The sequence below is a fragment of the Neophocaena asiaeorientalis genome, unplaced genomic scaffold, assembly GCF_003031525.2.
Source record: "Neophocaena asiaeorientalis asiaeorientalis breed wild unplaced genomic scaffold, Neophocaena_asiaeorientalis_V1.1 scaffold391, whole genome shotgun sequence".
Classification (NCBI taxonomy): domain Eukaryota; kingdom Metazoa; phylum Chordata; class Mammalia; order Artiodactyla; family Phocoenidae; genus Neophocaena; species Neophocaena asiaeorientalis.
Genome location: NW_020174056.1, coordinates 2,177,404 through 2,199,398, shown reverse-complemented (window position 1 = coordinate 2,199,398; position 21,995 = coordinate 2,177,404). Strand labels below are relative to the sequence as shown.

Below are 21,995 nucleotides of genomic sequence, written 5' to 3'. Positions count from 1 at the left end.
CCTAGGTCAAGAAACAAGAAAAATCTCAAATAAACAATTTAACCTTATACCTAAAGGAACTAGAAAAAGAAGAACAAACAAAATCCAAAGTTAGTAGAAAGAAAAGAAATCAGAAAGGACATGAATGAAATAGAGACTACAAAAACAACAGAATAAAAATCAATGAAACTAAGAGCTGGTCCTTTGAAAAGATAAACAAAATTGATAAACTATTAGCCACATTTATCAAGACAAAAAGAGAGAGGGCCCAAATACATAAAATCAGAAATGAAAGAGAGAAGTTACAACTGACATCACAGAAATACAAACGATCGTAAGACATTATTATGAATAATTATATGCCAATAAAATGGACAACCTAGAAGAAATTTTTAAGTTCCTAGAAATGTACAGTCTCCCAAGACTGAATCAGGAAGAAATAGAAAATATGGACAAGTTACAAGTAATTAAATCAAATCAGTAATCAAAAAACTCCCAACAAACAAATATCTAGGACTAGATGGCTTCACAGGGGAATTCTGCCAAATATAAGAGTTAACACCTGAATCTACCCATCTCAATCTATTCCAAAAGAACAGAAGAGAAAGGAAAACTTCTGAACTCATTCTGCGAGTCCACATCACCCTGATACCAAAACCAGACAAAAATACCACAAAAAAGGAAATTATAGGTCAGTATCACTGATGAACATAGTTGTAGAAATCCTCAACAAAATATTGGCCAATTGAATTTAACAGAACATTAAAAGAATCATACAACACGATCAAGTGGAAATTATCTCAGGGATGCAAGGATTTTACAATTACTACAAAACAGTCAATGTGATACACCCCATTAGCAAACTGAAGAATGAAAATCATATGATCATCTCAATAGATGCAGAAAAAGCTTTTGACAAAACTCAACATCCATTAATGATAAAAACTCTCAACAAAGTGGTTATAGACGGAACATACCTCAACATAATAAAACACATATATGACAAACCCACAGTCAACATCATACTCATGGTAAAACGGTGAAAGCATTTCCTCTAACAAAACAAGGATGCCCATTCTCACCACTTTTATTCAAAATGGTATTGAAAATCTTAGCCACAGAAATTAGACAGGAAAAAAAAAGTAAAAGGAATCCAAATTGAAACGGAAGAAGTAAAACTGTCACTGTTTGCAGATGACAGGAAACTGTATATAGAAAATCCTAAAGATGCCACCAAGAAACTATTAGAACCAATAAATGAATTCAGTAAAGTTTCAGGATACAAAATTAATATACAGACAACTCTTGCATTTCTATACACTAATAATAAATTATCAGAACACAATCCCATTTATAATTGCACCAAAAAGAATAAAATACCTAGGAATAAATCTAAACAAGGAAGTGAAAGACCTGAACTTGGAAAACTATAAGACATTGATAAAAGAAAGTACAGATGACACAAACAAATAGAAAGATGTACCGGGCTCATAAAGTGGAAGAATTAATATGGTTAAAATGACCATATTACCCAAGGTAACTACATATTCAATGCAATCTCTATCAAAATACCAAAAGCATTTTTCACAGAACAAATAATTCTAAAATTTGTATGGAAACACAAAAAACTGAGTAGCCAAAGCAATCTTGAGAAAGAAGTACTAATACAAAGCTAGAGGTATCATACTCCCTGATTTCAAACCATACTAAAAAGCTACAGTAATCAAAACAGTATTGTACTGGCACAAAAACTGACACATAGATTGATGGAAAAGGAAAGAGAACCCAGAAATAAACCTACTCTTTTACGGTCAATTAATCTACAGTAAGGGAGGCAAGAATATACAATGTGGAAAAGACAGTTTCTTCAGGAAATGGTGTTGTGAAAACTGGACAGCTATACACAAAAGAATCAAACTAGACCATTTTTTCATACCACTTAGAAAAATAAACTCAAAATGGATTAAGGACTTAAATTTAGGACCTTAAACTCTTAGAAGAAAATACAAGCAGTACATTTTTGACACTGGTCTTAGCAATATTTTTTTGATCTGTCTCCTCAGGCAAGAGAAACAAAAGCAAAAATAAACAAATGGGACCACATCAAACTAAAAAACTTTTGCACAGTGAAAGAAATTATCTACAAAATGAAAAAGCAGCCTACTGAATGGAAGAACATATTTGCAAATAATATATCTAATAAGGGGTTAATATCCAAAATATACAAAGAATTCATATAACTCAAATCAAAAAAACAAATGACCTGATTAAAAAAATGGGCAGAGGAACTCAACAGACATTTTTCCAAAGAAGACATACTGATGGGCAACAGGCACATGAAAAAATGCTCAACATCACTAATCACCAGAGAAATACGAATCAAAACCACAATGAAGTACTACCTCATACTAGTCAGAATGGCTATTATCAAAAAGACAACAGATAGTAAGTGTTGGTGAGGATGTGGAGAAAAGGGAATCCTCGTGCACTGCTGGTGGGAATGTAAATTGGTGCAGCCACTATGGAGGTTGCTCAAAAAATTAAAAATACAACTATGATACAACCCAGCCATTCCACTTCTGGGTATTTTCCCAAAGACAACAAAAACACTAGTTTGAAAAGATATATGCACCCCTCTGTTCATTGCAGCATTATTTACAATAGCCAAGATATGGAAGCAATCTAAGTGTCTGTCGACAGACAAATGGATAAAGAATACTGGTGTACACACACACACACACACACACACACACACACAAGAATATCACTTAGTCATAAAAAAGAATGAAATATTGCCATTTGCAACACTATGAATGGACTTTGCAGACATTATGCTAAGTGAAATAAGTCAGACAATGACAAATACTATAAGAGCTCACTTATATGTGGAATCCAAAAAACAAAACAAAGAAACCAAAAAAATGAAAATATACTCACAGAGAACAAATGGGTGGTTGCCAGAGGGGAGGGGCATGGGGTATTAAAAGAGGTGAAGGGGATTAAGAGGTACAACCCTCCAGTTATAAAATAAATAAATAAAGCATGTGGATGTAATCTACAATATAAGGAATATGGTTAATAATATTGTAATAACTTTGTATGGGGACATATGATTGCTAGACTTATCACGGTTATCATTTTATAATGTATGGAAATGTCAAATCACTGTGTAGTATACCTGAAACTAACATCATATTATACATCAGCTATATTTCAATTAAAAAAACACAATTATTTGTCTTAAAATAGAGAAGTCTAAAGAATCATTCAATTATTAAATAATATGGAAAATTCTTTTATGGAGTACAAACTCCATAGAATGTGTAGAATGTACACCCCCATGAAAACAGGGACTTTGTTTTGTTCATGGTTTTATCTTAGTGGCTAGAACATTATATAGAACAGTGTAGAGAGTGGATAAATAAGTACTGAATGTTGAATGTGCAGGACTGTGACTACTACTGAAATATACTTTGTGGTAAAATCTCCCTTCTTCAAGATCTATAATATTGATATATATCATCTCTGACACAGATGAAGTCAGCTCAGAGACAAAAGCAATAGCTAGAAGCCTTCTTTACTTCCCAATGTCACCGTTGATGAATGTTAACTTGTTTTATAATAGGGAAAATCGCCTTACCTGGGCAGTAGTTAAAGCATTGCACATGGAACAAATGGCTTCTGCATCATCATCTGTTTTCTTTTTCACTTGCAAAAGCTGAGCAGCCTGAATGAGAGGTTCCAGGGTTTCCTTAGCCCCACTGTTCATCAGATTCTTGTCACGCAGCCATTCTTCTAGTTGACTGACATTGTACCTATGCCAGAAAAAGGGGGGTGATGCAAATTTACTGAATGTTATCATAAATGTCTTAATTTTTCTGTGCATGGCTTTGTAAGGAATTTCAGTGAAATTGTTTTTTTAAATCATTAGCTGTGCTTAAAAATTTATCACTATACATAATCAGGAGGTTTATAATCATAATTATATTAAGAGTAGGTATAATTCTAGAGACTATAATTCTCTTTAATGGGAGATAGAAATGTAGCCATTACAGCAAGTTATGAAATAAGATGTGCTAAAAACCAAAATAGAACACATAATATGGCTGTGTCCTTATTAAAGAGCCAAGCAGAAAACACTTTATAGTTTCTTACAACTTGAGAGGTGAGAATTGATAATCCTTTAAGTACTCTCTCTTCCTTAAGTCAGACTCCAAGCTAGTAGACATAATAACAAGATCCCCACATAGACCCTGTGCTCCGGCCCTCTTTAGGGAAGAGTCTGGGTGATGGAGGCAGTGGCCTGAGGGAGCTCAGGGATGAAGGCGAGAAGGGCAAGTGGGGGCCGTGGGAAGAGACAAAGACCCCAAATATGAAGAGAGACATAGAAACTACACAGATGCGAGGTTTTAAGAGGTGGCCAACCAAGTGATAGTGGTTCGCAAATGAGAGTGAGATAAATGGACCCACAGTCAGGACTTAGTAATTAGGCAAAGAGGGGCTTCATAGGTATGAACAGAGCTTGCAGAAAAATAAATTCTACGACCTGAGTGGAAAGCATTATCTTCTTACCACTACCTACAGTGGATGTGAGTAATGGAAAATTTGAAAAGAAAGCCAACGCTTCCTGAGATTAACTACAGGCTTTCATAGGAGAAATCCTTCTTCCCCCTCTTGGTGAATTTTCTAGCTGTTTTAAAATAAATTATTTGAAAAAAAATTCCATTATGCTAATAAGGTTATGCTGAGGAGCAGCTGGACAAAATTGAGCACAGCTTATCTTAAAATAGAGAGGGGCGTATTTCAAACATCAGTAAAAGATCTATTAGACGTGTTCTTGTTGCCATAGGTACAAAAAGGTATTTTGTCAAAATAAATTTATAAGAGCAATCAAACATTAGCAATCTTCATTATAATTTGATATTTTGTTATTGTACAATTAAAACACACACAAAAGGAGAGGAAGCAGCTATCTCATCTTTATGTAGTTTTCATCATCTCCCCACTCCCTCTGACGAGTTATCGGGGCTTTCCTGGTGGCGTAGTGGTTAAGAATCCGCCTGCCAATGCAGGGGACACGAGTTTGAGCCCTGGGAAGATCCCACATGCCGCGGGGCAACTAAGCCTGTGCGTCACAACTACTGAGCCTGCGCTCTAGAGACCGCAAACCACAACTACTGAGCCCACGTGCCACAACTACTGAGCCTGTGCTCTAGAGCCCGCGAGCCACAACTACTGAGCCCACGTGCCACAACTACTGAAGCCCGCATGCCTAGAGCTCGTGCTCCACAAGAGAATCCACCACAATGAGAAGCCCGCGCACCACAACGAAGAATAGCCCCCACAGCAACGAAGACCCAACACAGCCAAAAATAAATAAATAAAAATAAATAAAGTTCCCTTTAAAAAAACAATAACGAGTTATCTTCACATGGAGCAGTTCCTAACAAGCAGTGGGTTGCTAGGCACGGCCAGGAGCAATCACGAATGAGAGTGGAGGGTCCAGCCAGACAAGAGGAAGCAGCTCTGTGCTCAGTCTGCCCTTGCTGCTCACCTGGCGGGGAGTCGGTGGGGGGGACAGTGGACATCAGGTACACTAGCCTCACACAAGCCCCAGCAAGCGGTTGGGCAGCATGAAAAGGCCATGGCAGCTGTTGGCGTTCGCTTACCTGATCTGCATGCCTTTACTCCAGGAGCACATGTCCTTCCGGAGGAGGAGGTTGTTCAGTGTGACGGCCCCCACGATGTAGAACATCTGCTTGACCACCTGCTTGATCAGTTCGGGGTCCATGCCGTGCTGACACATGACTGAGTGGAAAGAGTTGAGCTGCCGCAGGATGGAGTCCAGTGTGTAGGTACCCTCATCAGCAATGCTGGAGGTTCGCTTTCTTAGCCCTGTGGGCTTCACCCCAGACACACCCTGAATGGTTTCATGCTCTAGCATTCCGGAGACTGCAAGAGACGTTCAAGTGTCAGAAAAGAAGATCTGGAAGGAAGCGTGTGCACACACACACACAAAGACACAGACATACACACATTCAGTTTATGAAAATGATTTGAGTATCAACATAGAGGGAAAAAGAACTCAATAAAAGGGCTTCTGGATTTTAAACTTTAATGAAGGAATAATTCTTAAATTCAAAAAAATAGTAATAATTCTTAAATTCAAAAATTTACCATGAAATTAAGAACTCTTAATGGCCCATTTTCTGAAATATGAAGCCTTGTAATAGCACGTGTGAGGTATCTTGGGAGGGTTTTTGAGAGACATGTATGGAGCAGTTAGGGAGAAGATAAAAATTCTCCAGTAGGGCTTCCCTGGTGGTGCAGTGGTTGAGAGTCTGCCTGCTGATGCAGGGGATGCAGGTTCGTGTCCTGGTCCGGGAAGATCCCACATGCCGCGGAGCGGCTCGGCCCGTGAGCCATGGCCGCTGAGCCTGTGCGTCCGGAGCCTGTGCTCCGCAACGGGAGAGGCCACAATAGTGAGAGGCCCGCATACCACAAAAAAAAAAAAAATTCTCCAGTAATATTGAGCCCCAGAGGCAAAGAAATCAAGTAGCAAGAAAGGCAGGAGATCAGGCAGTGGTCTTGGAGAAGACTTGGGAGAGGGCAGTTGTGTGGGGCTAGAGAGCTGGGCCCTTCCTTGCCCTGAGCTTCCCACAACAGCAGGGAGACCTCGGGCTGGCCTTAGCCTCCCAGGACTCAGTCTTCTCATCTGGGGCACTGCTGCTCCCTCTATTACGCCCTTGCAGCATTTGGCTTATGCCTCCTCTAGGATGGTTTTGGGATGCCCACTCCCTGGACTGGAAGCCCCCTTGAGAGCAGGGGCCATTCCTGATTCATTGTTATATGTCCTAGAGCTAAATGCAGCTTCCAAAGAACCTCATACTGACTGAAAACATTTGTTGTTGTAAAATCATTGGGAGATGCAGCTAGTGGCACATCTAAAGGTAAAATTTCTTATTTACCCAATGAAACCAGGCAAAAGTAGAAGAGAATGGACTGAAGCTGACCTCTGCATCTGTGTTACCGCAAGCATTTTTGCTGACCTAGGTTGCTTTAAATTCATGACCTTTTAGGCGTCAGCTGAAGAAACCACTGCCATCCCCCATGGCTTCCTCAGCCTTCTATGTTTCTAGTTGGTTAAAGGGGGGCCTGCAATAAAAAATGGGACACTAGGAGCCCACAGAGGTGAGACGAAGTTGTAGAAATGTGGAAAACACATAGATGGGGAAAGAAAGGGTAACTGGTAGTAGCCTTAAGAGGCTGTTGATAATTTGCTTGACAATAATACAGTTTGGTAACTTAAAAAATTAAAAAAAAAGTTCAATGCATTCAAAATTAGCAGCCTGCAATTTGTACATGCCTTCTAATTCCTATTTCACACCTGCTACACATTCCAAAGGAATACTGGTAGAACGATACATAAATACACACCCAGAGTGAGTACACACATATAAAGATAGGTACATGAAATCACACATACATAGAAACACACACACACACACACACACACACACACACACACCCCAGTTTCTCATCCAATGAGAAACTGCTACTTTAAACCAAATTGCTTTTAACAATTCCATAGGGGTCATGAGATGTTCCACTCAGCATGGAGTGTCTGAGACCTGTTCTTATTGCCATGGTACCTTCCCAGCCCTCTTACTGTAGCCTAATAGGCAAACTACATACCCTCCCAAGCCTCCTTCATTTCAGATGGGTTCCTAGGAAGCTCTGTGTAGTAGTATGTTAGACCAAAGTTTAAAGTGTTTTTGAAAACTGGATGAGGTCTGAGGTCTACTGCTGGGTATAAAGCATGACCCAATCATAAGAGAGAGGCATTACACATTAGGGAAGTAAACTATATACTGCCATTTCCATCATGTGGAAGCAGTGATTTTGAGGCACCCCAGTTCATCATGGCTGGGGTTCTGGGATTCCTCAGCTAATTTTGAGACTGAGTCTTACTACTTTATGTTCTCCATATGAATACATGCTCCAACACATGTGCCACTGGTGGTCATCTATTGGCGGACACATGAGGTAGACAGACCTGGATGTCAGCAATATGCCCTGGCCTTACCGATCATTGGCTGAAGGATGTTCTCTAACACCCGCACGAGCTGCTGGTAGATCTGAATGGCCAAGTCACTTAGCACCTGTCGGTACTCAGCCAGGTCAAAATTGGTGAGGCAGTGTTCATTCTGGCGAGATGTGTTGTGTTTCATAAAGCCCTAGAGCCATAATGGAGAGTTAATGATACAGATGAAGTGAAATGTCTTCTGTTTAACTCTCTCATTTGATCGGCATCCTCATGCTATTTTTTCCTTTCTCCAAAGAGTTCCCATTCCAACCTACACATAAATGCCAGGATACTCCTTCTCAAATTCTGTGTGTTTGTTTCCATCACGTCTCCCCTTCCACTTCTTACTAGCGTTTGAATAATCTAAACTTGGCAACCTAGCATTTAAGCTTTTCCACCAGCAATGTCAATGAAACAAGATGGGGGAACTTGATTTGAAAAAAAAACTAATGAGTGTTTTCACTTATGAAACAGCTGGTTCACTGCCAAGCACTAAATTATCTAAAGTGGTAATCTCTTAACTTCAGTTCATTAAATACAGCCCTATTTATAAATACTACACTGGAAGGACGTAAATAATCTTCTTAAAATTGATCAATGTCTACAGAGACTGGTGAATAAATAAAAAAATTCTCTTTACTATATTTTACTGTATCCACACATGATTCTCAGTCTGAGCTTAGAATGGAATCTTTTGGTGGTATTTGTTAAAATGGAAAGCCAACTGTACAGGCAGGTACTTCTGTCAGGCACTGCCTGACAAAGACAATTGCCTACTTGATGGATTCTGCCCACACTCAAGCATCTGCCTCCCTGCAACCTACTTAACAACATGGTCTAGAACTGGGGACTGAAAGGACAGTTAATAGGCCTTCTGGAGGATTCTGTTCTGCTAGTCCCATCTGCTCAAGGACCATGTCTTGCTCATATTGCATTTCCCATCATCTGCCAGGACAGTCCTCTGCCCCTAGCCTGTGGGTGCTCAGAAAGTACTACTGCTCAGCTTCTCTGCCTGCCCTCCCGGCAAAGGATGGGGAGGTATGAAGGGCAGTGGTTATGGACAGAGGCTCTTGGAGGTGGACAGACCCAGAATCCTAGCTCAGCTCCTTATGACTGAGAGCACTTGGGCAAAGTGATGAGATTTAGTTTCCTCATCTGTAAAACTGGGTTATAATTCCGACCTCACTGAGATGTTAAACAAGAATTAAACAACATAATGTACAATAAATGCTGTCTGATACATACTAAGCAGCCCTTAATAAATGATAATTATTAATATATTACATAGTTTTGAAATATGAAGTCTATCAAGCAACTGATGACTACATCACTATAAGCAAAAGCAAAAATATCTATGGACAAATCTAAAGAGACATGTTTTACCTTGATCACCTTTAATGTATTACACAAGCCAAAATGGATTAATTTCTTTAAATAGCTCAATATTCCTACATCAGTCCTTGAAAAGCCCATTTTCACATCTTAACAAAAAGTTTCAGTGCGATAACCATTCAATGACCAATGCTCATTTTATTTCTGCTGTGCTTTCTCATAATACAAACTCTCCGAGGGAAGAAACTACGTCACTTCCCAAGTCAGTTTTGTAAATAATGAACACCAAACAAAGCTATGAACTTCCAAGCCACCTCTGAATTCAGGTTTCTAAATTAACAAATGGCTAAATAGTTTGTGCTTTAAATTTTTTTCCTTAAAAAGGTCAGAGAAAGTATAGCATGCTGGTTTTGTGATCAAGGCTTTCTCACCTCTTCTCCACTGTACTGCTTCAAACAGTGCAAAAATCGGCATGTGTTAGAAAGCCAGAAGGAGACAGTTTCAAAATCATCACCTCTTTTCTGAAAGAGAGAATAAGCCTAAATTAGCTTTTTCCTTAGGGAAATAATAGCCTGAGAAAACCAAACAGATACCAGAAGGCCCATTTCCTTCACTCACCATTAACAACAGTTATAAAAATAAATCACATTGCAGTTGTAAAGCCTCATATCGTTGCTAGAGAATTTCAACCACTGGGTTCACTGGTTGTTTGTTACTTTGCTTGGCAATTAGAAAATGCCATTAGAAAATGATGCCTGGTCATGCAATTGATATTCGCTTAGCAGTCCCTTTAAGCAGAAAACAATTCACCAAGCCACAGCTTACCCAAACTCACTTCCCTGAGGGTTACTGAAGGGAATCAGAGAGGACTAAAGGCACAAAAGGGAATTACAAATACTGTGAAGCACTGAAACCCAGATTAGGTTAAAAATCTTGTCAATGATAAGATAAAATTTCTGGGGAGCTAATCAGAAATGGAATGGAGGAAGCCCTGTGCAGAGCAGTGGAGAGTTTGGCTCTTCATCAGGTGTGGGCCACGTGTCAAACCACCTCTGCGAAATCAAACCAGGGACACACGACAAATACACTTCAGTTTAAAAAAGGATGTGAAACAAATGCACATCCATTTAAAATGGTATCAAAAGGGTGCTGTGTTCAAGTATCTACTCCTTTTTAATCTTTAAACAATTTGGTACAATAATTAGTCAAATTAGATAAATTTGGAAGAATTTATCCAAATTTTCTCATCTTGCAAGTAAGATGAGAGGGAGAAAACTTTACAATTTGGCTTTGTTGTCTTTGTAGGAGTTGACTTAAGAAGTAGTAAAACTCGTAGTCTATCCAAATGTAATACAGCATCAATACACCAAAAATTAAATGAGTTACATTCAGAAGACATTCATCAATGTTTGAATGTTAAATATTCAGAAACTCCACACTTTAGTAAGCACTGTAGAAAGTAACCACATAGACTATCTGTGCAGGAGGGACTGAGAACCGGCATTAAAAGTTATGACCAGGGGCTGGGGGAGGGTGTGTTTAATGGGTACAGAGTTTCAGATGGGGAAGATGAAAAAGTTCTGGAGATGATGGTGGTGATGGTTATACAACAGTATGAATGTACTTAATGCCACAGAACTGAAAAATGGTTAAAACTAAGAATAATGTTCACTGTTTTTCTAGATTGTCAAGAGGATGATCACGCAAGTGACTCAGTGATTACTGAGTTATGCAGGGCTTTCTGTTCTATTATGTAACTTTGCTGCCTTTTCCAAGTCTTTCCTCTCTGACTAGTATCTGTGTGTTGCTTCTCACATGGAACCAGGCATTTAAGGTAACAAGGAAAATTATGAGATGAGCTGGAGAATAATGGGAAGAAAAGTCAGAAGAGAATTTTAAATGTTTTATCAAACATCTTTTTATATGAATGGGCTAGGTATTACTAAACTTACTTAATACCTATTTTAACTATAGCATCATATTCCCTGTATATATGAACTTCACTAGGTATTTTTAATTTACTTCTAAGACCTCAAAGCAGAAAACTTCTATGACGAAACTGAATTTGCTTCACAATCAAGTATATTGACTTAATTTTGATTACTGTTCAACCTGAGCCCTGTTTTGAAAGAAGGCACATAGACACTTTACAGAATGAATGTTTCCTACAATGGAAGGTATAGATTAAGACTAGAAAGTGGTCATAACTGGAAACTTAGCTCAAGTCTAAGGAAGGAAAAATACCTCTGTGCAGACTCTGTCATCATTCATATTCATTATGAGAATTTTGTTGAACATGAACTGACCTTTAATACTTTTTTGATGCTGTTTATTGTTGATGTTAGCAACGACCTTACTTTCTGATCATCATTCAGGTAGTCAGCGTGTCGAACACACATAAACAGGATATACGCTGGTAACCCTGGAATCAAATTGACTGCTACACCACGTGGCTTCAGTTCTAAAAAAGAAAAGAGGAAAAATAATCTTATATAACTTTGAAAGTCTTCACGAGGAATGCTTTTTGAGATACAAAAGCACAGCTCTCAAGTAAGAGTTCAATCATTCAGGGTAAATAGGTCGTGTTTTTAAAAAAGCATATTTTAAAGGCTGACTAAGTGGAGAAATTCTTGAGGGTAGGAACATGTGAATCTTAGCTGCTTATACAACAACTCCCAAATGTCTAACTCCTGCCCTGACTTTTCCTTTGAATTCTAGGCTCGTGTATCAAGTGGCTTTTGACATCTCTGCTCAGGCATGTCAAGCTAAGCCCATCCCAAACTAAACTCTTCATTCCCTATGGAACCTGCTCTTCCAGGAGTTAGGTGGGTCCTACCAAGTGTCCCTGCAGTGTGACTGACATCCATGATGTGGTCAGGATGCTGCTACAGCACTATACGCACAGCAGTCAAGGATGACTAAAGAAACCAGTGTGAATATTTAATAAATGAGTGACTAGCCTTTCCCACCACCGACACATGTACCAGAAAGACCTTTTATCTCACGCAGGAAATACTTGCCCAGAATCAAGTTCTTAACAAGTTTTTGCTCATCCTCCTTCTTGTATTCCAGCATTCCTTGGAAATCCTTTTCTTTTCTGGGAATGTTGACTGGACGAATGGGCTCATCAATGATCTGTCCTGGGGATATGTTCTCCATTTGGCCCACTTCATCAGAAACAAAAAGAAGAAAAATGTCTTCCAGGTAGAAAAGATGAGAGGTTTCCATGTTCCTATAATTTTAAGTAAACTCTATAACAACAGAAGTTTGCCATATTTACCACTTAATTGTCCCTTCTTTCAGTATTTTTTCTGGTAAAACTGGGTGGATAGATGATAAAATTATACCGTAATGTCACTCTAACAACCACTAGTGCTTGGCTACTATGAACACCAAAGAATCTTACTAGATTCAAAAGCATTTTTTTTTGTAATAAGGTTTACTTTGTAATAAGATTAAATGTCTCCAAAGTAAGTGGTTTAACTTCTTAGTTAACTAACCAGTATCAATCATAAATATCTAAATATATTTCGACTTTAATTTACAGAAGGAAAAAACAATATTCTACAAAGAGGCAGCCAGACTATAAAAGATTCCCCTTTACCTTTAGCTCTATGAATCTGGTCATTAAAGAAAAAGAACATTTACTTTAAATGTACCATTGCAATCAGTTCAAACCACATCAAGATAGCTGGTAGAACGGAGTTTCTTCACACTAGTTGATATGAAATGTATTATTTCTCACAAAGCCTCCATAAGGAAAAGGCTTAATGTTCTGTCACCCCTCACTCCCAAAGAAATCATGAGCAGATAAAACAACCTGTATTTAATATGATTTCCTAAATATTATTCACTTTTTGTTTGTTTGTTTTTAGTAAAGTGCTAAAAGTCCCACCACAAAGCTGCAACCACTAAAGTACAACCGCTGGCTAACAACCCTTTCAGATGTTAAAAATGATCACCACTGTTGATGGCAGCTGCCAGAGAAAAACTGAGAGTTAAGAAAAAGTCTCCAATTTCATCTCAAAATTGAGAATTGACTGGGAAATTCAAGGGAAGGTAAAGGGAAACTTGAGTTATGATGGTGTTTGTGGAGCTATATGCTAGTAAGATTTTTAATTCTCTTATCTACAGGAAGGGGGGCAGTTAAGAAATCTATTTAGTGTTATACAGCAGAAACCAACACAACATTGTAAAGCAATTATACTCCAATAAAGATGTTAAAAAAAAAAAAAGAAATCTATTTGGGTTTAGCTTAAGTTTGAGTTCAGAGACTGCTGGCAAACAAACAAAACGCAGATCAGATGCATTAGAAAGTTTAATCTTGCTGACTCCACAAGGTATCAGCCATGCTTCTCCTGTCACTCTGGGCAACTTCCGGTGTTAGTTCTGGGAAGCCAGTTCCACAGCATGAGGTTATCACAGAGAACACCAATACCTGCCAGTGCTCTTGCTCATGTGGCACAGAGCCTGGTGACACCTCGTCCACCTTATGCCGCAGCATCACACACCGGGACTATCAGCGCTGAAAATCACCACCATCCACCAACGTTATGATATCTAAAGAGCGATCATACTGTGATTGGACAAATCAGGGCTGTGGCCACCTCCCATAACCTAGCATTTCATATGCATGATGCAGTCCAAAACCGCAGGACTAACTGAATGCCTTGTATGCCTCTCTACAAGAGATAGGAGATTCAAACTATTTAGTTTTACATAAGTTATTTCTGGAATTAGTTTAAACACAACAGCATGAGGATCTCAGGATCAGTACACAGCTGTGACCTTCACAGCTCCTGTATATATTCTGCATGTAAAACAAAATAATAAGATCCCTGCCATCTATGTTACTGGTTGCTTTAAGCCACAGAAACAGTTCAATGAGGGGAAACTGGGAGAAAACAGATTCAACATACTAAGTTTATCAATAAATGCACACATTTGGACTCTGTATAACTCAAAAAGAATGTTTTAAACCTACTGATTTTATCATATCTAAGGTGCCACTGATTATGACATATAGTATTATTTTATATAACACTAAAGAAGGAAAAATATTGCCAGTTAAACTAAAACCCATCAACTTCTGTAAGATACATCCTAATTTCAGAGATGTTAAAATATGAAAAATTGTGCACCACAGAATTTATGAATATGGTGAATATTTTAACTAAGAGATATTACGTTTTAAAAGAAAGCTTCACTTTCCTTTTGCAAAATCTCTAATGAAGATATTTTTGGTTCTGTACAAAAATGTCAGAGATAAAATTTGCCATACTTTCATTAAAATTTTACTGTCTTTGAATTCTTCCCAGAGATTAGAGTCTTCACAAAAACTCACAGGTAAAATATAGATGTCAGCTCAACATGACCTTGATTTATTTAACAAATCATATAATTAAAATAATCATATAATTAAAATGTCAACCCTTACGTAGTATCAGGAAAATATAAAGCCTGAAAGAGAGAAGCCAGAATACCACCCAGTTTTTAAGAGACTCAGGGGACCTTGGGGGTCATTTAGTCGAATGCTCCATCTAATACAGCAATCTTCTAGGAAGATCTGAAGCAACATCTATTTCCATTTTCAAGTATAATAGATTCTTTATGCTTGAGAGAAAAACATTCCTGAACCTTTTTGTCCTAGAAATAGAAAGGAAATTGGAAAATTTTTTTTCCTTCCCTCACTTTGGTACAGGGAAGATCTTGATCTCAGGTTTAACTGAGAGTCAAATGAATTATTATAAGTAGAGAGGGTCTGTTGGAAAATATGACACAAAGAAGTCAGTGCTCTTCAGAAGGCTTGGGTTCTAGTCTCATTTTGGCCACTAAGTGGCTGAGACTTTGGAAGTCCCTTATGGTTTCTGGGCCTCAGCTCTGTTCTCCTATGAAATAATTAACTGACTTCTAGAATTCTTTTAGGTCTAAATTCCCCGACTCTATGAAAATTGAGATGGAACACCCACTCCTGGATTAAAATACAGCATAAAGCATATCAAATTTTGAAACATTCTCAATTTAGCCATATAATTTCTGCTAAAAATTATGTATGTTGGCATTTAAAAAGTCTTCCCTGGCTTCTAAAAATGTCTCCTTAATTAAGTGTAGCCCATAGGAAGAGGTAAGAGTCTTGCTATTTTAAACCAGAAGCATTTAAGTATATTATATTTAGAAAAATATAAGAAAACTTGTAGATATTAGCAGGTGCTTTGCTGTACAAGGTTATCAGTGTTTTCTGTACACTGTGGGGATAAGGGGACAGGAGGGAAAGGTGTTGGAAAAGCGTGTTGTCTTTCTTCTCTGCCTTGGGGAGGGGAGGTACACTGCACTCAGCAAACGCTCACGTCACATAAATCTATTTCATCTTATTCTGTACATATGTATTAGGTAACTCAACTTTTCTTAAGAATATCATAATGACTTTTTTTGTTTAATCTATGAATTGCCGTCTCAAATGTACTTATAGATTTAAGAATATAGCTGGCAGGACAGTTTCACTGATGAGGTTGAATTCTGATTGATAATGGCTTAAAATTGCTCTAAGCTTTCTCTTTAAGTAAAATATACATATCAAAGAAAGCTAAGTAAAAATGTAAAATAATAAATGGCTTTTCTATTTATCAAAAGTTACTAACATATGGTAAAGAAACGATTAGGAGCTTAAAAAATAATCTTACAAGTTAATACCCTTAAAATCAGTTTCGTTCAAGCGGATACTCTGCTGTCTAATTATCATCTCATGATATAATTAATGCAGAGTTAAGTGCAGAAAGGTTCTCTGAATAAAGATTTTTTTTTTTTTTTTGCAGTACGCGGGCCTCTCACTGCTGTGGCCTCTCCCGTTGCGGAGCACAGGCTCCGGACGCGCAGGCTCAGCGGCCATGGCTCACGGGCCCAGCTGCTCCGCGGCACGTGGGATCCTCCCGGACCGGGGCACGAACCCGCGTCCCCTGCATCGGCAGGGGGACTCTCAACCACTGCGCCACCAGGGAAGCCCTGAATAAAGATTTTTAAAGTTCCGCCAACAGACATATAGTCTGGGTCTGTAATTCAGAGGTTCAAAATTTTAATAACTGGAATGATTATGACAGGTCAGACAATATACTAGGTATCTGCTGTGGCCTCTCCCGTTGCGGAGCACAGGCTCCGGACGCGCAGGCTCAGCGGCCATGGCTCACGGGCCCAGCTGCTCCGCGGCACGTGGGATCCTCCCGGACCGGGGCACGAACCCGCGTCCCCTGCATCGGCAGGTGGACTCTCAACCACTGCGCCACCAGGGAAGCCCTGAATAAAGATTTTTAAAGTTCCACCAACAGACATATAGTCTGGGTCTGTAATTCAGAGGTTCAAAATTTTAATAACTGGAATGATTATGACAGGTCAGACAATATACTAGGTACCGTGAAAACAAGAGGAAATAAGAGGTGGTCACCATGCTCAGGAAGTTCATAGTCCATTGAGGAAGGCAGTAATTCAAACAGAAAAACTGCTAAAAATATGACAGTGAAAACCACAAAAGATGGGAGGCAAATTGCGGTACACAGAGGGTAGAGCCGTAGGGTCTACCTGTGTGATCAGGAAAGGCTGCTCTTGAGCATGTGACATATAACTCTGGTCTCAAAGGATAAGCAGGACTTGACTAAGAGAAGCAAAAAGATCAAACAGATGGAACAGTTACGACAGGCCTGGCACGTTGGAGGAATGAGAGCCACACAGTTAATCATGGTAGATTCTTTTGGACATTCCCAGTGATGGGGAATCTTCACCCTTTGAGCAGAGCAAGAATTATTCAGAGTGACAATGACAGAATAGATGGGTCAAATGGTAATAGATGGGTCAAAATGGTAATAGCCTGCATAGGTCTGAAGGCAATTCCAAAGAGGGTCTCAGAATCTCTTGAACAATGAGATCATTGCTGGACTAAGCTGAGAGTGTGGCTTTAGCCCTGTTCACTGCTACATCCCTGGCACCTACTTACTGAAGGAACAAACACTAACCCACAAGACAAGAATCATTTGTATATAATAATAACCGATATTTGATCACTTCTCAAGGTGTTTTCCCATCATCATATATAAATCATGAGATGTTTTCTAAAATCTTATTTCTTTATAATCATAATTCTTTTTTTTCTTATTTACTTCTCTTTTTGTTCTCCATTAGATGTAAGTTCTTTGAGGACACAGACTCTGTCTTACTCATCTTAGTATCCCTAATACTAAGAATAACAGTAATAAAAATAAGTTGTATATAGGATTTACTGTGTGTCAGGAAATATACCAAATGCATTCCACATATTAATTAATTTAACCCTTACAAACCGTGTCAGGTAGACACCATTATCATTCCCATTTAACAGGTGGGAACACTGAGGCATAGAGAGGTTCAGTAACTTGCCCAATATCAGATGACTAATAGTGGAAGAGGCAGTATTTAAACCCAAGAAGCTTAGCTACAGAATCCATGCTTTTAACCACTATGCAATACTGCCTAGCATAGTGCCTGGTCTACAGAAGACGGTCATTAGATGTTTGCTGAATGAATTCTCTCTTTGTAAATTATTACTACCACGGAAAGAACATTTTCGCCCACCTAGTAATGAAAATTTCCACTCCACGGAGGCCAGGCTTGCTGAACGTCATTTTTGTTATTGTCCCTAATATTCACACAAAAACCTTTTAAGCCACTAGTATTGCATATAAAACCAAGGTTCAGCAACTGTCACAGAAACATGTTTAAATACCTTCTAGTTCACCAATTTTTTTGGCAAATACTTTCAGTTGTTTTTTCAGTTTCCGGACAGTCTTATCTTGTTTTTCGAGTTGTTCCATCAAATCCTAAAGATCAAAATGAGAAATAGAACAGAAAGACCAAAATAAACCTTCTAAAATGCACAGAAGGAGAGCAGACACAAAATTACAGAAACAGCACTTGTTAGTTTTACATAAAAGCTCCATGAAAGCTCATGGGTGGAGCCCCACCTGGCTAAAACTGGCAGGCAATGGGAAATGCAGCTATAATAAAAGCCAAATGTTAAAATATACAAGGCAGTAAACTCCTTTACAGCGTGATGGACAGCAGGCTCACTGTGGAGTCTTTTCCAGTAGACTCCACAACAATTAAAATGCTCATAAAATGTACTGCTATTCCAGTAGCAAGTTTTTCTTTTAAACGGGGAACAGGCAAAGTAAATTCTGATGAATGCACACAGTTTTTTGGGAAGTTTTAAGGATGGTTGAACTTAGGGGCTTTTGATTAACACCTATGTGTGTGAAGCACTGTCTCTATGAGTCCCGCCCTTTGGAGAGGCTAAAACTAGTCCTGTAACTTAAGAAAAGTTAAGAAGTTTTGGGAATTAAAAGGTAAGTTAAAAAATAACGACAGTGAGGTGGGATAGGGAGAGTGGGAGGGAGATGCAAGAGGGAGGAGATATGGGGATGTATGTATATGTATAGCTGATTCACTTTGCTATAAAGCACAAACTAACACACCATTGTGAAGCAATTATACTCCAATAAAGATGTTTAAAAAAAATAAATAACGACAGAAAACAGGATAGAGTGGTCTGCAGACCAAGTGGCAGGTTGGATAACATTCCCATAAAAATCTCCCAGGTGATATAAGTTTGTTTATAGAGAAAAAGGGATAATTCCACATGGTTTATGCAAAAAGAGAAAACAAAAGCAGTTTGTTCAAAGGTGGGGGGTTAAAAAAACTGTGATAATTGGCTCTCTAATCAAGAATTATTTCAAATGACCGGCATAATTAAAAGATCGATAATTAAGAAGGAAAGTGGACAACAGCAGACTAGGAACTTGGAAGGGAAATAAATCAGTGATTTAATAAGTCTGTGGTTGTTATTCAGGTTATGGATTAGAAAAGCTTTTATAAATACAAATATTCATTCATTTTCCAGTTTAGTTTAGACAAGGCTGATTTAGATACTAGATCAATGATTCAAAAGGAACAGTTGCTAACATTTCAAAGCGTTCAGTTGTTTCTTGGATTTTACTTTATCTTTCAAATTTTGCTTCCATCACACTGTAAGCCTAGTGTTAATAACAAACTGAAGGTGACAATGGACGCAGGACATTGATAGAGGCAACATCACTGGGTAACAGACAGCTGTGGGGAGAAAGGTTTTGTGACAGTTTTTGAAGAGACTTCCTGGGGCGGGGCAGGCAGCGGTGTGCTCTTCAGTTACAGAGGGCTAGAATTAGCAGGGAAGACGACAGAGAAGCACTCTGAGTTTACATACAATCATCCGTTTGTAAAGTGAAATCCGATATGATTGATACTTCTTAGGATCATCTGCATATAATTCCTCAAAATACTGAAAAAACAGGCACAATGGACATTTGTTTTTCTCTGTGAGGGGAATGCTACCTCTCAGCAAAATCAATTTTAAAATATTTTAAAACACAAATAATGAAACCACGTATACTCAAAAGGCTCTGATTTGTCACCTGCCATTGCCCTCTAATTTTTCTAGTACAGATGATTCTGATTATATATACACAAATATATTTTCACATGCTCAGAGGAAACAGGCTATGTTAGCAGGTAAACAGAGCTGTGGTCCATATTCCCCAGATAAGGCTGTTATTTCAATTCTCAGACCTGCTCACAAGTTGCTGCACTTTCTTTGCTGCCAGTAGCAGTGGCAAGAGTGGGGAATTCCCTTAAAACAAAAGTGAGAATAATGGCAAAGTTGGAGCTCTTGTTTGACGTTGGAAAGACTGATGAGAAGCTGTGTGCCTTCCTTCCCTGAAAGGCAGCTTGCGGGTGGCCTGTGACGCTTGTCCACTAGAGGAGGGAGAAAAACCATTTCTGTGATTGTGTTGGGGGGAAGGTGGGTCGGAAGGATTTGCAGGGTAGTTTCTCAGAACACTAAGCCTAGGCCCACTGCTGCTTTCATATCTGCCCAAGTGTTTCCTAAAGAAATGCACAGTTAAGATTGAGACACTATAATGATTGTGAAAAAGTACATCATCCCCTATCTGTAAGTTTGAATCCACTCTCCTGAATAAGTAGTCAGCGAGGCAGAAGCAGCTGACCTACGAAGGGTTGTCCTAAAATTCAAACTCGTTAACTAGATTCTACCAGTTGAGAATTTGAGGGCTTAGTTTATGTTTGTATTAGCTATTAAAAATTGAGAAGAAAAGTAATACTGTGCATAAGGTTGAAAGGGAAATGCTTAACCAGCTTAGTGAAAAAACTCTGAGAATCTACCACCCAGATTCATCTTTATTTCATGGTTTCACCTTGTATTTTAAGATAATCATTTAAAAAGCACAGAATTTATATGCTGATCAATTATTATTATATTATTTAGTGTATCAATTCTTAGGCAATAAAGCATTGTTAGTTTAATTTAAGCAACAATATATTTGTGAGTAATAAAATGACATCTCAGAAATATTCCATGATTCAGAAGACCTTCCCCCACAAATTAGTGATATTTCAGGCCCTTTGGAAAGAGTCCAAACTCTGCCCTCACCCACCTTTCCCATTCCTACAATGTAGCCTCACCAGCAAGCTGTCCTCAGAGGGAAGCACAGACTGGAAAAAGAATACCTTTGAGCTTTTTTTTTTTTTTTTTAGATTAATTAATTAGGCTGCATTGGGTCTTCCTTGCTGTGCGTGGGCTTTCTCTAGTTGCAGTGAGGGGGGCTACTCTTCACTGCGGTGTGCTGGCTTCTCATTGTGGTGGCTTCTCTTGTTGCGAAGCACAGGCTCTAGGTGCGCGGGCTTCAGTACCTGTGGCACGTGGGCTCAGGAGTTGTGGCTCTTGGGTTCTAGAGCACAGGCTCAGTAGCTGTGGCACACGGGCTTAGTTGCTCTGCGGCATGTGGGATTTTCCCAGACCAGGGCTTGAGCCCGTGTCCCCTGCATTGGCAGGTGGATTCTTAACCACTGCGCCACCAGGGAAGTCCCATACCTTTGAGTTTTGCTTCAAACTAATATAAAAGATGGTTGAATAGATGACACCAGAAAACTATTTGTAATGTAAATGATCACTAATGAAATAATGGAGGGATAATTCAGATTGTTAAATCTTCAGAGAAAATCCAAACTATTTTAGTACAGCTCATTAAAACCCTGAATTGAAGAAACAGAAACAGCACTTCCCTGGTGGCGAAGTGGTTGGGAATCTGCCTGCCAATGCAGGGGACACAGGTTCGAGCCTTGGTCCAGGAAGATCCCACATGCCACAAAGCAACTAAGCCCATGTGCCACAACTACTAAGCCTGTGCTCTAGAGCCCGTGAACCACAACTACTGAGCCCATGTGCCACAACTACTGAAACCCTCACGCCTAGAGCCCATGCTCCATAACGGGAGAAGCCACCACCACAATGAGAAGCCTGCACACCGCAACGAAGACCCAACACAGCCAAAAATAAATAAATAAATAAACAAACAAATTAATTAATTAAAAATAACCCAAAACAGAAACAAATTACCACTAGCCCTAAACAGCTTTTCTCAAAACCAGACTGACACTACAATATAGATTTTATATAGAAATATGGCATTGGGAGTTCCCTGGTCGGGTAACTGAGGAACTGAGATCCCACAAACCATGTGGTGCC

General features: G+C 38.9%; 1 protein-coding gene across 9 annotated transcripts in view; it reads right to left on the bottom strand.

Annotated features, from left to right (window-relative positions):
• Positions 1–21,995, bottom strand: part of MYO5A (myosin VA) — a 180,912-nt gene that overhangs the window by 3,983 nt on the left and 154,934 nt on the right. For 5 of the 9 annotated variants that reach the window (XM_024754316.1, XM_024754322.1, XM_024754323.1 and 2 more), the window contains 8 exons: positions 19,659–19,733; positions 18,144–18,237; positions 12,418–12,564; positions 11,704–11,858; positions 9,829–9,918; positions 8,066–8,216; positions 5,649–5,931; positions 3,620–3,794 (listed from right to left, as the gene is read on the bottom strand). In XM_024754316.1, coding sequence (XP_024610084.1) covers positions 3,620–3,794; positions 5,649–5,931; positions 8,066–8,216; positions 9,829–9,918; positions 11,704–11,858; positions 12,418–12,564; positions 18,144–18,237; positions 19,659–19,733 — 1,170 coding nt within the window. The remainder of the gene's footprint in view (positions 1–3,619; positions 3,795–5,648; positions 5,932–8,065; positions 8,217–9,828; positions 9,919–11,703; positions 11,859–12,417; positions 12,565–18,143; positions 18,238–19,658; positions 19,734–21,995) is intronic. The other 4 variants (XM_024754325.1, XM_024754321.1, XM_024754318.1 and 1 more) reach the window with 1 other exon arrangement.